Source organism: Apodemus sylvaticus, chromosome 7 (genome assembly GCF_947179515.1).
Source record: "Apodemus sylvaticus chromosome 7, mApoSyl1.1, whole genome shotgun sequence".
In the NCBI taxonomy this organism is placed as follows: domain Eukaryota; kingdom Metazoa; phylum Chordata; class Mammalia; order Rodentia; family Muridae; genus Apodemus; species Apodemus sylvaticus.
The window spans coordinates 126,621,771-126,639,047 of record NC_067478.1 but is presented as its reverse complement, the minus strand read 5'-3'; the positions used below and the strand labels follow the sequence as shown (position 1 = coordinate 126,639,047).

At 44.4% G+C, this 17,277-nt stretch overlaps 1 protein-coding gene across 1 annotated transcript in view; it reads right to left on the bottom strand.

Annotated features, from left to right (window-relative positions):
* Arhgap42 (Rho GTPase activating protein 42) overlaps positions 1 to 14,711 on the bottom strand; it is a 220,999-nt gene extending 206,288 nt beyond the window's left edge. Inside the window, exon 1 of the mRNA XM_052189140.1 lies at positions 14,248 to 14,711. Coding sequence (XP_052045100.1) covers positions 14,248 to 14,401 — 154 coding nt within the window. The 5' untranslated portion in view covers positions 14,402 to 14,711. The remainder of the gene's footprint in view (positions 1 to 14,247) is intronic.
* Between the last annotated feature and the right edge of the window lie 2,566 nt (positions 14,712 to 17,277).

Genomic DNA, 17,277 nt, shown 5'->3' with positions numbered 1-17,277 from the left:
CCCCTTTTCTCCCCCTGTCCTCCCACCCACCCCTTCCCACTCCCCCATTCTGGTTTTGCCCTATACTTCTTCACTGAGTCTTTCTAGAACAAGGGGCCACTCCTCCTTTCTTCTTATACCTCATTTGATGTATGGATTATGTTTGGGCTTGAATTTAATAAACCTTAACAGCACTTGGTTACCATTTCTTATTATTTTCAATTCTAAGTATATATAATTACATTGCTAGGGACCACATCTTATCTTTACGCAGTGCACCACAGCCAAAACACAGTGGTGGTTTGGGATATTTAAAATGCTGAAAACTCTTACATCTCTTTAGTTGGAGATTTATTTTTATTATCTTTAAGTGTGTATGTGTGCATCTGTGTATCTCTGTGTGTGTCTGTGTGAGTGTGTCTCTGTGTCTCTTTCCGTGTGTGAGTGTGTTTGTGTCTGTGTGTATGTGTGTGTGCTTCCCATGGAATCCATAATGTTTTAGATCTGCTGGAGTTAGAAAGTTACAGGCAGTCTCGAGCCACCTGACATGGGTGCTAGGAACTGAACTCAGGTCCTCTGGAAGAACACTAGGTGCACTTTACCACTCAGCCACCTCCCCAGCCCAAAGGACAACTTTAAAAAACATTTAAATGTTATTTTTAAATTAAATGTTTTGATACTACAGAATCCAACTGTACACTGAAGTGATAAATTCTGAAATCGATGGTGACAGTATATTGAAAAAAATCAGTCTTTTCAGTAATTAGCCATCATGTTTCTATAAAAACAGAGAAAATCCCTCTGTGACCTCTGACCATTCCATTGGCCCACAAAAAAGATTCAAGAAACATCCTGGAATCCAAGCTGTGGCTGTGGTCCTTGGTGGGTCCCGCATGAGGGCATGCACAGTGGATCCCATGTTGGTTGACTATCCTAAACCAAGATGTGAGAAATTGTGGGTCCTACAACAAACATCTCAGACTCACTAGGCATTTGGTGCATAGCTGAATGTACAGGCAAAACACTCACACATAAAATAAAATGAATAAATCTATTTTTTTTTAAATCATTTTACCCTTATGGGGAGAAAAGATCTATGCAGGGATTGGTCTTAGCTGATGGCCATATGAAAACCAGCAGCTAGAGCAAGCGACGGAGGCTGGGAATGACTGCTTGTGGTTGCAACCCAGTACCCCAGCACCCTGCACCCCAGCACCCCAGCACCCCAGCACCCTGCACCCCAGCACCCCAGCACCCCGCACCCCAGCACCCCTGCACCCTAGCACCCTGTACCCTAGCACCCCGCACCTCTGCACCCTATCACCCCAGCACCCCAGAACTCTGCACCCCATCACCCCAGCACCCTATCACCCAGCACCCCAGCACCCCGCACCCCATCACCCCATCACCCCACACCCCAGCAACCCCACACCCCAGCACCTCAGCAACCCATCACCCCTTCACCCGGCACCCCTGCACCCTATCACCCCAGCACCCCAGAACTCTGCACCCCATCACCACAGCACCCTATCACCCAGCACCCCAGCACCCCGCACCCCATCACCCCAGCACCCCCACACCCCAGCACCCCGCACCCCAGCACCCCGCACCCCTGCACCCCCACACCCTAGCACCCCATCACCCTATCACCCCAGCACCCCTCACCCCAGCACCCCAGCACATCAGGGATTCCTAACGCCTTGTCACAGCATGCACACCACAGGCTTCGGTTCAGAAGGACTGACAAGTGCAGGCTTTACAAGAGGAATTCTTCCCAAGATGATAGTCTTATTCAGTCACATAGCGGATACATGATCCAATTTCCTGTCGGTGAGCTAGAGCCAACTGCAGATGTTGCTTTACATAAAATACAGCCTGCTCTGCTTCCCTTTACATTTAGTGTGTAGACTGTTTTAAAGTACTTCCGTGTAAATAGCACCTCAGTCTGTGGACTTTCAACTATAACTATGCTAACGAAGATGCTCAGATGCGATGAAATATTTAACGTAATGGTGTGGATACAGTATGTTTTGCAATTTATTTATGCATATTGTATTTAAAGTGTGTCCATTTTTGACATAGAAGGTTAAATTAAAAGTTAAATAAAGTTTATCATATAGAAAGGCATAGAAGAAATTTTTGGAGCATTTTAATAGCAGTATTCTATTATTTTATTAAAATATAAGACAAGAGGGCTAACCAGAGTCAAAAATTTTCTAAAAATAGTGGAATGGAGGCACAACTATATGTATATGAAAAACACTGAAATTTTAGCAGGGTAAGTGTCACAGCAGGAACTCAGGTCCCAACAAAACTGTTAAACAAGAATGATAGTTAACGAACAAATACCCCCCAAATTTAAAGTCAGCACTTTGAGCTGGGTGTGGTGGTATATGATTTTACTCTCAACTCTCAGGAGGTAGACGGATCTCTATGAGTTCGAGGACAGCCTGTTCTATGTAGACAGTTAGCCAGAGCTGCATAGTGAGACAATATCTTTGGGAAAAAAAATCCTTTAAATGGTAAAACAGCATTTTAACAATAAATCATAGTCATTTGTACAATTTCCTCTTTATAGCAATGTCCCTTACATCCTAGTCACTACATAATATTGCCGAACAAAAAAATTCTTTTATTGAGATGTGTGTGTGTGTGTGCGTGTGCACATGTGTGTTGTTTGTATCTGATTGCAGTTATATATATACTACAGCTCACAATGTAGAGGTCAGAGGGCAATCTTTACGGATCTGTTCTCTTGCCCAACTCTGGATTCTGGGGATTACACGTAGTTCTTCAGTCTTTGACCATCCCACCGGCCCAACGAGCTTCTTTAACACCAATGTCAATTTGTTTACTCCTTCTTTCCTCCCTTCCTCCTTCCTTCCTTCTTCCTTCTTCCTTCCTTCTTTCCTTCCATTCTTCTTCCTTCCTTCCTTCCTTCCTTCCTTCCTTCCTTCCTCCCTCCCTCCCTCCCTCCCTCCCTCCCTCCCTCCCTCCCTTCCTTCCTTCCTTCCTTCCTTCCTGTTTGAGATGAAGTTTTCTGTATCCCAGGCTGTCCTCAAAGTCACTATAAAGCCTTGGACTTCTGACCCTCCAGCTCCCAAGTGCTGTCATATAGGCATGCCCTACCACCTCCAATTTATGTGGTGCTAGGAATTGAATTGCATAAGTTGCTTGAATCCTGTGCACACGCTCTACCAACTGAGTCATATCCAAACATCAAATAAGCCTAATCTAATCAATTTGGTTGTTGTGAGATTTATACTATTCTGGAAGTTTTTCTCGATAATTTTTCATCCTATAGAATTTTGGAATCAGTCCCACTATTTAGTCCTCTGATTACAGCCTTTGGCTTCATCATGTTGAGATATTAGCTGGACACAATCTCTTATAAATCTGATCATCTAATAAATACATTCATTCCCCAGAGTCAACATTAACTAGCGGGGAAAGGTGTGAGAAAATTAATATCTGTTGCAGTAGATTCTCTGCAGATGTCAAGTTTCCAATACAAGGCTGGAGCGAGGCATGAACTGTAAGAGCACTAGATGGGTTTCCCCAAGGACCCAGGTTCAATCTCCAGAAGCACATGCAGCTAGCCAACTCTAACTCTAGTTCTTGGGGATCTGATCTCCTGGCCTCTGAGGGCACCAGGCATGGCCACGTGCAGTGTATAGATATATATCCAGAAAAATATCCATGCACATTATAAACACAATTTTAAAAATAGATCCAGTACAAAAAATATATGCACATGAAGTAAACATTATTAACTCCTCTGAAGTTGGCAAAGTCACCAGAGAAGCACGGGATGTGCCCACAATTACAAATGGAACTGCAAAGGCGCTTCACTCACTCCAAAGCCACATCTCTTCCTGTTAAGCTGGACTAGCTTCTGCTCATGCTACATCTCCTGCATACCTACCAAGTGCTGGAAGTGTTCTAACCATCAGAGACCGGATGCTAATAGCCCTGAATCCCTGGGAGTGACAAAGCTAAGCTCCTCTGAAAGGCAAGCACTCTCTGTGTCTTTTATTCAGGTTTAATACTCAGATGATTTGGATAAACTGGGATTATTTGACTGGAGTTCAAAGCTCAGACTCAAAACAAGAGGTAAGCTGAAGCTGAAACTGAAGCCAGAAGGTGCACATTGGAGACCGTACCTAGTGTCTGAGATCTCCTCTTAAACCCTCTGTAAATGGCTGTGGTGTACACTGCTCAGCCAGCCACAAAACTGTATTTTTTATTAGAGTAATGTAGTGAATTAAAGGAGTACCAGAAGCCAGGATTGGTGGCTCAAGCCTGTAACACCACCTCTCATGAGGCTAAAGTGGAAGGTTTGCCCTGAATTTGAAACTAGCCTATGCTACTTGCTAAATTTGAGGCCATTAACAGCTCTAGAGGTAGAGAGATGATGTAGATGGTGGTGGTGATGGTGAAATAGATGATAGATAGATAGATGGATAGATAGATAGATAGATAGATAGATAGATAGATAGATAGATAGATGGAGGCATCTAGATTAGATAGATAGATAGATAGATAGATAGATAGATAGATAGATGATAGATAGATGATAGATTTGACAGGCAGCCGACTGAGTGCTGAGAAGAAAAGTACCCAGTGCAGTCTAAACTTGACCATCTGAGACAAAATTCACTGTCTTCTGGTCCTTTCCTGGTTTTCTTCCATCAGAGTTACTCAGGATATATTATAAATTCTTTTTCTTTAACCACTAAAGGTCCTATTTTTCAATGCTGGCCCCAAAGACCAGACTTTCTGTTCATTCATCCACATTCTCCCAAGTCTAATTGTCCTTTAAGATCAGATCCGCAAATATACATGTGTATGTACATATGTATATACATATATATGTACATGTACATGTATGTGTCTATATGTACATATGCATGTGTGTATGTGTATATTTATATGTAAAATAGTGGCCACTTAATTGTTCTCTCCTGGTGTCTTTGATTCCAATACTCATTCTCCCTCTTCCTTGGGTCACCCTCCATCTTCACACTAAGACACATCAATCTTCCTTTCTTATTCTAAACTTAGTGTCCTTTCCCATCAGTACCTGCTCTTGGCCGATCCACAGCTTGCTACCAATCTTATTACAGCCTTCTCTCACTCATAATGGCAGGATGACCTCAAAGTCATGATATCATGAGGTTAGAATAGTTGGGATAAAACTTTTATCATTACCAATTGGCTCAGAAATTATTGTATTGGCATCTTATAAATTGTGATTTTATTGATACATAAATATGATTGGCTAATCATAAGGTTCAAGAGTTTTGATTTACTTGCTTACTGAAATGTGGGACTGCAGATGGTGGAGAAGGACCACGGTCCAGGGACAAGCAAGCCAGAGGCTGCCGTGGTTAGGTGGAGAGAGTTGCTGGTGGCTGGAGCAAGGGAGTACAGTCAGGTCCTACTGGGGAACTGGCGGGTTTGTATTTAATATTTCCTGCAGCAGAAAACAATTGAAACAAACAAACAAGGCAAAGAAGATAGTGCAGCCTGTTTGCACCTATGGCTCAGTGTTGGACTTGTTCTGAAGCAAACCACACTCTAGACACACTGCCCTGTGTGTAGGTTCCACCACCACTCTTGCTTCAGTGTAGAAACAGAATATGTTCTCTTTCCATAAAGGGTCTGGTTGTATAGCCCAGGGTAACGTGGAATTCACAGTCCTCCTACCTAAGGATCCCAAACACTGCTTTGAAAGGGATGTGTCACCACAGCCAGCTTTGACAAGTGGATCCTTGACAGTGAAGTCAGATACTGTAAATAGGAAAGCTCTGGTCAGCCATTTCTAATTACATATCTCCTAGAAATATCCAAAGGAAAGTTTAAATCTCAGCCCAGGAGATTGCTTGGCAAATGAAGGTTTCTTGCTGTGAAATCCTGGAAACCTAGGTTCTCTCCCTGTATATGCACATACACACACATGTACACACATAAAATTAACTCCTCTTCCTTCTCCCCTCCTCCTCCTCCTCCTCCTCCTCCTCCTCCTCCTCCTCCTCCTCCTCCTCCTCCTCCTCCTCCTTCTCCTGAGACAGGGTCATGCATAGCCTGGCTTGGCCTCAAACTAACTATGTAGCCAAGGATTACCTTAAACTCCTGACCTTTTCTCAGTGACCCAATTGCTTGGATTAAAGGTATGCACTACCACAAATAAATCACATTCGACAGCTGTCCTGCTATCACCTTGGCCATTTGTCTTTGCTTCTGGGGCTATTAGGATGAACCAGTTTTATGTGTACTGCTAGGATTCTACAGAAACTAGCCATTGTAACTCAGAGCTTAGCTGCCATGACAGATGAAGTTGAGGGTCTATGACCAGGTACTTGGCAACAGGCTCTAACTTTCAGGATGAAAGTCAGTAAAAAGTAGCTCTTAGCCGCTGAGACCTAGTCTACTGGGGACACATTGTAAGGATTATTAGACTCAGGGGTAGAGGTTTGGCAGGCTCAAGGAAAGGCAAAGACTGGCAGAGTTGTGAGCTGAATCTGCCAGGTGGCAGGTGGGGTGTGGGATACAGCACCTGCCTGGAAGCTGAAATGGGCAGAGCTGCAATCAAGCAGCCGAGACTGCTGGCCCTGTAGTCAGAACTCTGCCAAGAAAAAAGATTCATGAAAGAAATTCAAGAGTATGCAAACTCAAGCCCTTTCTCCCTTTCTCATCGATCCATAAACACAACAGTAAATTGTCTACTCGATGCAGTGTAATATTTCAGGTTTTAAACCTCCTATTTTCTGCTTAGGAATCTAGGGAAAAAAGGAGCCATTTTCCATTTAAATATATAAAACTTTAGTAAAATTATACTTGTCGCCAATACAATAGTGAATGTAAAATCTGTACTTTTTCTCTTGCATAGCCCTGAATATCACCTTTAATCCAGTTAACACTGCAGTCTATGAAACCATGAGGCTTGGAATGATGTTTCTGAACGCAGCTTTTCAGTGACTCCGCTTAGTGGTTCTGGAATTTTCTGCACACTCAGCACATCTCACCCTACCCTAGTGGCTGGAGGCCCTGAATGCAGTAGTGACTGCTAAGGTGTCCCTCCTCACACAGCCACTGCTTTTCTATGGCCAATGCAATGGATTTTTTCTGACCTTCTTATCCAGAACACCTCAGTGACCACTCACTGCAAAGGAAATCAGGAGAAACAGACAGCATTCCAGAGTGCTCACTGAGCTCCTGTGGAACCTGCAGTGAGGCTGCTGGAGTAATTGGACAGGCTGACTTAACTCCCCTCAGATGAGCACTAAGGCACCCGCTGAAATCAGCACAAGTACGATTGCCTACCAGACGAACAAGTCCCTGAAATGACCTTAAAGCTCCACAGTCCGAACCTAGCTCCTAAAACTAATCACAGCTCATTTGGAAAGCGTCTGCTCACCAGCCTGGTGCTCTGAGGATGATGAGGAAGGAGCAAAGGAATGGTTTTGGTAATTACACATTCACACTTTCTACTGGACTGCCCAGTCTAACAAGCGAAACCACCTCTGTGGAATTCACAACACTAAAGAAGTGCTCGGGACAGCTAAGAACAGCCCAACACAAGTTCAAACATCTGGAACAGCCTGAGGCAACACTTCTCAGTCTGCAAATGGCTGTGTGAACAGGAGTCACCCATGGAAGGCCTCTCAAGCGCTGTAAAGGTTTTCTTTCTCTTTTACTTAATTCTTTTTGTGCACCACAGCAACTCTGAATGCCAAGCAGGTCCCAAGCATACCAAGGAGACATTGGCTTAGTAAACATCCTGCGCAGAAGAAGGCTGAGTTTGTGAAGGAAATGGGAGACGGGGGTACATCATCTTTCCTACCACAATTTCTTTTTGTTATTATTGTTTTAGAAGAGTCTCATGTAGCCCAAGCTGGCTTCCAACTTGCTGCATAGACAAATTATCAAATGAAGCCATGACTTCCTTCCGCATGCTCCTGTTTGCACCTCCAAAGTACTAGGATGGAAGTCCATGCGAGAGGACCAACCTCCTTCTAAGGCAACTCAGTGTATTCTCTGACACGGGATTTTCTGCGACCTTTAATACCTGCCTCCTTCCAGATCACAAATACATGGGCAGCTAGGAACCTCGCACTCAGGTCTGAGATTGCAAGGATACATGTCTACAGGAACTGTGCTGGCCTACTCTAATTATCTCCCTCCAGAGGCAAGTTTTACATCAGCCTGTGCCCCATTGCAACCTCTGAAAAAAAGTGCCCTGTATCTTCTTGGGATGATAGGTCACTAGTGGCAGAAACATCTGTTTCTAGAAGACAGGTGGTATGGCCATTGAGCGACAGACGTCTGTGACGGAAAGCCATCAACAAGGCATCAATGCTGGCTGTGTTCCCACTGGCAAAAGTAACAAATACCACCAGATGTTATCAACAGTCTATGAGAGGAAAATCAGCTTCAGCAAAAGAACATCATTAGGTCAGTTAACTGGAGCTGGCAAGTTTTGTATTGGTCTTTTAAAATTGCATACATTAAAATTGTGAACTCACTTGCTTTTAAAATAGTATGAATGTAATACACAGAAATAGTTTCATGCTTACATATTGCCCTACTGTTGCATTGCTGGGATTAACAACATGAGCAAAAGTAACTTGGGAAGGAAAAGATTAATTCTGCTTATACTTCCAGGCTACATTTTGTCCTTGGGGAAAATGAGGGCATAAATTGAAGCAGGAGCTAAGGAGCAACACTGCTTACCGACTCAATCTTATCTCACAGTTGCTGACCTTTCTTACAGTTCCAAAGAATGATGTTGTCCCCTGTGGGCTTGGTCCTCCTACATTAATTAGCCAATCAAGAAAAAGCTCCACAAACATTCCCACAGGCTGCTCCTAGGGAGACAAGCCCTCAACTGAGGTTCCCTCTTCCCAGGCCTTGTCAAATTGGCAATCAAGGTTAGCCATCACACATGCATTTAACAACCATAATAAATAATCAAATATATGTGCATATATATGCATATATACACATATCTACACATAAACATACACAAACACATACTATACACATACATATAAAGACTCCATTTTGGCTATTCCATTTCAAAGAACCCAAAATACACAGATTTGAGAAACTCTTAACAGCAAATGAAATGGCTAACCAGTTCCGGCGTAAGCTACTGAGAAGAAAGTCAGAATAGACAGGGGCTAACCCCCACCCTGCAGGGCAGGCTGGACTGAAGAGTGCTCACAGTGCCAATATGCCTTATTGTAATATCCAGAAAGTATGGTTCCAAGATCCTGGAGGCCCTGAAATCCAATGTAAAGGACACAGGATCTGCACAGAACCCACACACATCCCACCCACACTGCACCTCATCACCTATGTAAAGGACACAGCATCTGCACAGAACCCACACACATTCCACCCACACTGCACCTCATCACCTATGTAAAGGACACAGCATCTGCACAGAAGCCACACACATCCCACCCACACTGCACCTCATAGCTGGACCACTTATCATCCCTAGGCAATGCAAATAAATACCTGCTGCACGATATTGCTTTGGGCAAATGACTGTGGTGGTTGAATGAGGAAGTTCTGCCATAGGCTCCTATGTGTGAATGTTTGGTTCCCAGTTATTAGAACTATCTGGGAAGAACTGGGAGCTGTGGCCTTGTTGGAGAAGGTGTGTGACTAAGAGTGGGCTTTGGGCTTTCAAAAGCCAATACCAGGCTCAATGTCTGTTGCTGTTCTATCTCTGTCTCTCTTTCTCTCTATCTCTGTTTCCGTTTGTCTCTCTGATTCTATGTATCTATCTATCTATCTATCTATCTATCTATCTATCTATCTATCTCCTGCAAATCAGGATTTAAAGCTCTCAGGCACCGCTTCGGCACCATGCCTCCGTTCTTCCTGCCATGGACTAAGCCTCTGATATTGTTAGCAAACCTCCAATTAGATGCTTTCTCTTATAAGAGTTGCCTTGGTCACAGTGTCTCTTCACAGCCACAGAACAGAGCTAAAAATGATGAAGAAAAAGTCTATGGACAGAGTTATCTTTCCCTTTTTGCTTTTCTTTCTGACTGTATACACACCAAAGAACATTATCAAATATCACTTCATACATGTAGAGGGCTGCTTGTATTTGAATTATTGGTTGATTGATTTTAGTTGACAAAAACTGGGTTGAGGAGATGACTTGCTCAGTAAAGTGCTTACCATGTAAGTATGAAGACAAGAGTTCCAGCCCTACATCTACTTAAAAAACAAAAAACTTGTGTGCGGTGGTATGGTGGTGTGGTGGTGTGTTGGTGTGGTGGTGTGGTGGTGTGGTGGTGTGGTGGTGTGGTGGTGTGGTGGTGTGGTGGCCCAATCACAACACCAGGGAGACAGAAACAGGTAGTCTCTGGGGTTTCCCAGCTCCTTCAACTGAAGGTGAATTCCAGGCTGGGGAAAGACCCTGACTCTGAAAATATGGTGGAAAACAGAAAAGAAATGACAGCCTCTGAAACACACACACACACACACACACACACACACATACACACATACATACATACACACACACACACACACACACACACACACGCATACAAATAAACTTGACAAAAACTGCATATACTTATTGCACACAAAATTACATTCTGACATATGCATGTACCCCAGAATTTCTATAAGGTAATCTACACATCACCTCATGCATTTCTCTCCTTTACAGTAGAACAGTTGACAGTTCATAGTTATTTTCAATCCCATTTTCTTCCCCAACCATCCACTTCAAGAACAAAAGCTCATTTTTGTCCTTTCTTGAGGATTCTTTAAACTAAAAATACAAACAAAAAAATAGTACCTGGAAAAATATATAAGAGAATAACTAAAATATTTCAGTATATATGGTCCTTTAAAAGAAAAAAAAAACAAATAAATAAAAACCTGTGATTTTTTGATTGTTTAAGATTTAAACCTGATAAAGAAATAAAGTTAATATAATGTACTAATTTGATAAGGGTAGAGATTTTGAGTCACACATCTTGAACAAAACTTGAGTCACTGTTATCAAATATCACTTACAAACATAAAGTACATGACAAAATAAGCAGAAAACCACAGCAGTGAGGTTTGTAGCTACTAGTTTATAGCTAGCAAACCTGGAATTTGCACTCAAGTCAAGCTCAAAATGCTAAACCATCAGCCTGTCCCCCAGATTGGGCACAAAAATGCAATGTAATAATTCAGGTATTTTATATATATTTAAAATACAATCACGTGAGCCTGTCAGGCCAACAAACAACTCTGGAAACTGAAGGCAAGAAGGTCAATCAATCTGAGCCATTCAGACCTATCCTGGGCAACATATTGAGAGCTCATCTTAGAGAGAGAACTGCTCTTCCAGAGGTCCTGAGTTTGATTCCACCACCTACATGGTGACTCAAAACTGTCTAAAACATTAGTCCCAGAGGACATGACACCTTCTTCTGACCTCTGAAGGCATTGAGAGCACATGTAGTACACACATATACAGAGGCAAACACTCCTACACATAAATTACAATTTTAAACTCAGTATGGTAGTACAATGCTAGGATCCCAGAAGTGGAGAAGTTGTAACAACTGGAGTTTAAGATCGAAGCCTACCTGAACTACATAGTGACACATTGTCTCAAAGTACAAAGAAACAACATTAACAACCACAAAAAGTAAATTCTAGTTGAATATGTGAGCAATCTTAGTTATAATCAACTAAAGAAACTTAGGTTAAGAAATGTATAATTGTAATGAAACAGGCATGCTGTACACATAAACCAAAAAAAAAAAACTATGTAAAATTAATAAAGTGCCATGAGACAAAAATTCCAGGACTCCAGAGGTAGAGACAGTATGATAGAGAACTCAGCGCCAGCCTGGGCTACATAAGTCTCTGCCACAAACGAACAAACAAAGAAGCAAACAAACAAACAAACAAAGCATAGAGAAAAAGTTATCATATAACTGTGAATAGAAACCAGGCGCTAATATCATTAGTTAAGCAAGGTTATATTAGAAAATCATTAGTGAAACAATATTTAGTTAAAATCCGGAAATGGATTTAACATAACATGGACATAACAAAGTAGTTGAAGATCCCCTCAGAAAGGTAGGAAAAAGTCAAAAGGGCAACTGGAGGGTGAGGGAGACTGGGAAAGCACTAAGACAACTTCAAAACCTTCCAACAGGGTCCTGGGATCTTACAGCTCCAGAGGGAAGGCGTCTAGCCACTAAGGCCTGGCCTGAAGCATCCTCTGCAGGGAGAGCGAAAGGCAGGCTTCTACTGTGACCTCAAGGATCGTTTGCTTCCCCATTTGATAGCTTACACTGGTGTGTGTGTGTGTGTGTGTGTGTGTGTGTGTGTGTGTTGGCATGCTTGCGATCAACTGAAGTGACTTGGGAGTTCCTTCTCTCCTTCCACCACAGGTCGAGTGTGAGCTCAGGCGGGCAGGCTTGCATGGCAAACATGGTTGCCCGAGGAGCCAGCTCCTAGTCCTGGGAATTCTTTTAGTAAGAAGAAAAACATCTCTTCCACAATGAAAAGAGTGGTAAGTGTGTGTTAGTTACAGCAACACATGGTCATCACAAAGCATTCTGGAAAGATAACATGTAAGGGCATAAAACTGAACTCATGAGGTCTCAGTATGAATTCATGGTCTCAGTATGTCCAGCCCACAGGCTGCATTCATCCCAGGGTAGCTGTGAATGCAGAACAGTGTATTTTCAAATAACAATATCAAAAGGCTGGGCATTCCTGGTATTCTCCAGGCCTAGACAGGCTCACCAGTTCCTCTGGTGTGCGTGACAGAACAGCTCTAGCGAGAGCTGAGAAACACACTTTATATAGCTAAGCTGAAGGATCCCAGGAAAGTGTGTAACAGCACCAGGGAAATAACATACATGTCAGGAAGTATTTTCAACGAGCGAAACACCAAATGCAGAGCACCTGACATCCCAAGCGTGAGTCAGCCCGGCTTCCACAACACACAGGGGAGTGGCCTAGCCTCTGCCAGAGGCTTCGGGCTCCCTAGGGCTCAGTAATGTTTGTCCTGAGACCTAACCAGGACTTCAAACCAGATAGAAAGTTCATGCTATGTAGATAACAACTCACGGAACTGCAAAGAAGCATTTCCCATTTTCACAAACCACAATAAATAATCTTTATCGTAATAGTCTCAAATCCCAATAATTGACAATGGGCATTCCATCTGTGCAGTTACAGCACCCTGAGTATGTCTTAGGGACTACCAGATCACCCAGAGGCCTCTCCTGCCACTGTCAGGGCCCTCAGGAGAGGCCAAAGGCGGAAGCACTTCACTTCAGAAACTGAAGCCTTCCCAAATGTCCACCTACGACACAAATGGATTCTGTGAAAGGCAATGATTAAACTTTAGCAGATAGTAAGTAAATCATTTGGTTCTCAGTATGAGAAAGCTTGAGTTGTAGTAATGGAAGGGGAAGGTCTAGAGGAGGAAAACGAGGAAAGAATATCCTGTGGAAGAAGTGTGGGAAAGGAGCCTGGATAAGATACCTCGACTATCAGAAGTCTCACTAAATGTAGACCTGTGCTCTCACCAATGACCAACACTGCACACCTCAACGCAAGCCAAAATTTAATACAAACAGAACACTTTAAAATCCACCGGTACCCTACTGTGTCCAAACAGCTTACCAATGGCCAAACTGCAGATGTATATTCTTAAAAGGTCAAATCAGCGACGACTCATTTTTGTAAGAAATTGCTTTTCCTAAAGTATTACTAAATTCACTAGCTTCACTTTAACTCTCCAGACCCTGTTGTTTCCATTCCACTCCTCCGGAGTTTTGCTTGCTTTGATTTGTTGTTGTTGTTTGTTTGTTTTGTTATGTTTATGAAACAGGGTCTCACTCTTGCCCTGGCTGGCATGACTCGCGCCACAACTTTTAAACGAAAAAATCAAAACAATTTAAAACAACAACAAACAACTAGGCAACGAAACTTCAGCAACAACAAACAAAAGTGAAAGTCTCCAACAACTTTTCCCCTACAAGCCTCAAAAGTTGACTCTCAAGGGTTGTCGCGGGAACTTTTCCTTCCTGGGGTTGCCGGGGAAGTAAATCGCGCCGCACCACTTTCTGAACCGACTTTGTTGGCCACCAGCAGGGGAGCCCTTCAGCTTTTGTCCCCAATCCATTCAAACAAAAGAAGCTCGGTCTGGGGCTTCCCAACCAGGGTCCCGCACCCCACGGGGTCTTGCTCACTTGGGGGCCCGTCACTCACTTCTTAGCGCCCCGATGAGCAGAGAGCCATCCTTCAGCAGCTCTTTGATGAACTTGTTGGTTCTCTCCAGCTCGATCTCGTGACACTGCAATCGCTCCCTGAAATCCGGGCTGTCCAAATACGAATCGCTGAACTCCAGAGTGGGCAGCCCCATGGCCCAGGCGCGGCGGCCGCTAGTTGCGGCGGGTGCGGGGGACACTGCGAACGCCGGGGAACCCTGGGGAGCTCGGAGGACCGGGCCCCGCGCGCCAGGCTCAGTGCAGCTGCCCCGAGGCCGGCCGGAGGCTCCGGGCGCTGTCACCGGGGCGCATCGTCGCTCGCTCGCACCGTGGGGGTGGCGAGGCTGCGGGCTGCACCGCAGAGCACCGTCTTCCAGCAGCGCCACTCTCTGACCGTGGGGACAGTGGCGCGCGAGCTTAGCCGGCGGCGCCCCGCGGCGACTCGGGCCCGCAGGGAAACCCGCCCCCTGTGCCGAGCGCACGCGGGCCGGCCTGCAGCTCCCGGGCCGACCCTCCTCCGCCCTCCCCGCCCCTCGTTGTCCCCGCCCGGTCCCCGCCCGGTCCCTGCTGCGCGCACTTCGCTCCCAGTGCCCAGTACTGCTCTGTAGCCTCACCCTATTCCTACCCGTTCCGCTCTGGGCCCACGGTTCGCGCCAGGCCCTGTGCGCCCCAAACCATCTCCCACCCCCAGCGTACTCCTCAGGCACACTCAAAGACTCCCGCGCTAACTCCGTCTAAAATCATCACCTCAAGCCCGCAGGAACTTACCATGTCCCAGCCGGTTCAAGTTTCACATCGAGGTCCCCATGAGTGCAATGTAGAAAGGGTGTCCCTCCTGATTCCTAGGCCTGCTTCACCGACCAGGTGTGTTGGGTGTTTGCTCAGTCTGTAAGAAGGGGGAGTTTATTAATTGACTCATTTCACATATTATATAGCCCTGTTTTAGTGTCTTAAACTGACACCTGGGTCAGTGGACCTACAAGTCCAGAGACTTACAAGACTTGACCTGATCAAGCATTTCAAAGGAATTGTTAATTCCTTTGGTGGTGGTAGGTAATACCTGCATTCAACTTGGCTGAAGCAGGAGACTTGCCAAGAGTTGAAGGCCAACATGAACTACTCAGAAACGCTGTCTCTGAGATTATATATGAATTCCCACAAAGAGGCAATTACCTCTGTAGCTGAGGTTGAGCTAATAAATGTGCTTTCTCTTGAAACCCTGACAGCAAGAGAGCCTATGCCATCCTGCACTTACCTGTAGGATTTCTGAGACGTCCGTTAATTTTAAGGATCTGTTTTTAATTTCTACATTTCCATTGCTTTGTGTATTTGAACCATCTGTTTAAAAAAAAAGAAAGAAAAGGAAAAAGAAACTTGTACAAATCATGGGAAAATCCATCGAAGTGCTCTACATTTTTTCCCAATTAAATTTCAGGAAGCTTTAGCTTCAATTTTTTTCAGGCACACAATAGCATTAAAAATAGCATATAAACTTTAAAACAGACAAAATCATGTAAACAGTATGCTTGATGGCTTGTTTTAAACTCTTATTTTAAAAGCTTACATCCATATTGTCAGTATTAGTCTGCACACATTAGAAAAATGTGTGATCACAATTATATACATTTTATTTTTATTATACTTATTTCTAGGGATGGGGAACGCACATTTGAACGCTGGCAGTCACGGGACAGTGCTGGAAGGGGTTCCTTCTACAACGTAGACACTAGGGATTGAACTTAGATTCTCAGGCACGGCAGCAATCTCTGTGTCAGCTCAACCATTTTGCCAGCCCTCATCACAGTCGTTTTAATTCTCGAGTGTGGAGCTTGCCTGTCAGTTTCATAGATAGCTCATTTGGAAGTGCAAGGGAAGCGACGGTACTGTTCATCGACTATGAAGCGGTCATAGTGAGCTGTGAGAAGTCAGCCTAGGAGTGCTGCCCACTCCCACTCTGTGACAGAGTAAACCTGAGGGAGGGAGGGAGGGAGGGAGGGAGGGAGAGAGGGAGGGAGGGAGGAAAGGAGGGAGGGAGGGAGGGAGGGAGGGAGGGAGGGAGGGAGGGTGGGAGGAGACCCACAGTCTCTGCAGCTGGAGCATCGCTGAACAGGGAGAAAACAGACGCACAAGAGCACGTGCTAGGAGACAGTGGCCACTTCCTTTACAGGAGACCACGTGGCCTCCTCAAGTACCCACTGGCATCCATTCTGTCAGTGTGCTTAGACAGTAAGTCAGAAAACATTTCAAAATCAGCGGGAAGAATAACAAAACAAACTCATTGTTTTGGCAAAGGGCAGAGTTATTTTTATACTTTATATATTTTAAGATTTGATCGTGATTTTTTTACCTATCCATCAGTTTATTAAACTGGGAGAAAGATGTGCATTGCTGTGAGGAAGTGTTGGTTTTTCTAGGAGCCGAGGAGACTGACACCCGGGCTGCACTGTTTATGTCTCCAGTTCTTGCTCCCCGTCCGTCTGTCCACTGTGAAGACCAGGTTAAAGCGCACCAGCGTGCGCCAGCTGCAGAGAGAAAAGGCTCTCGGGCTGCTCTGTTTATTATTGTTATTATTTTGGAGACAGGGTCTCCTGTATCTCAGGATACACAGTAGAGGATAATCATGAACTCTTGCTCTCTCTGCCTGGTTTTCTGTGGCACTGGAGATTTAAACCTGAACTTCACTTCACGTATTCTAGACAAATACTGTTAAAATTATAATGGAAAGCAATAGAAACAAAACCAAACCAAAACACCATTTTTCCTTCTAGAGCAGCGGGTTTAGTTTTACACAGAGAGGAGGGGTGCCCTGGAAGGGGGTGCCAGGTGTAAAGGAGGGACGAATGAGGCCCCTTTCCTTTCCTAGGATGCCCTTCCTTTGGGAGAAATTTTCTGAGCACCATGGTTCCCTGGTGGTAGGTTTAGAAGCCGGTGTCTCCAGGCACTGGTGTGTTGAAAACTTGTCTTTCCGGTCCTTCAGTCAGAAGACTGAGGGGTGACTCATCATCGGACTTTTCCTTTCATGTTGGGAATA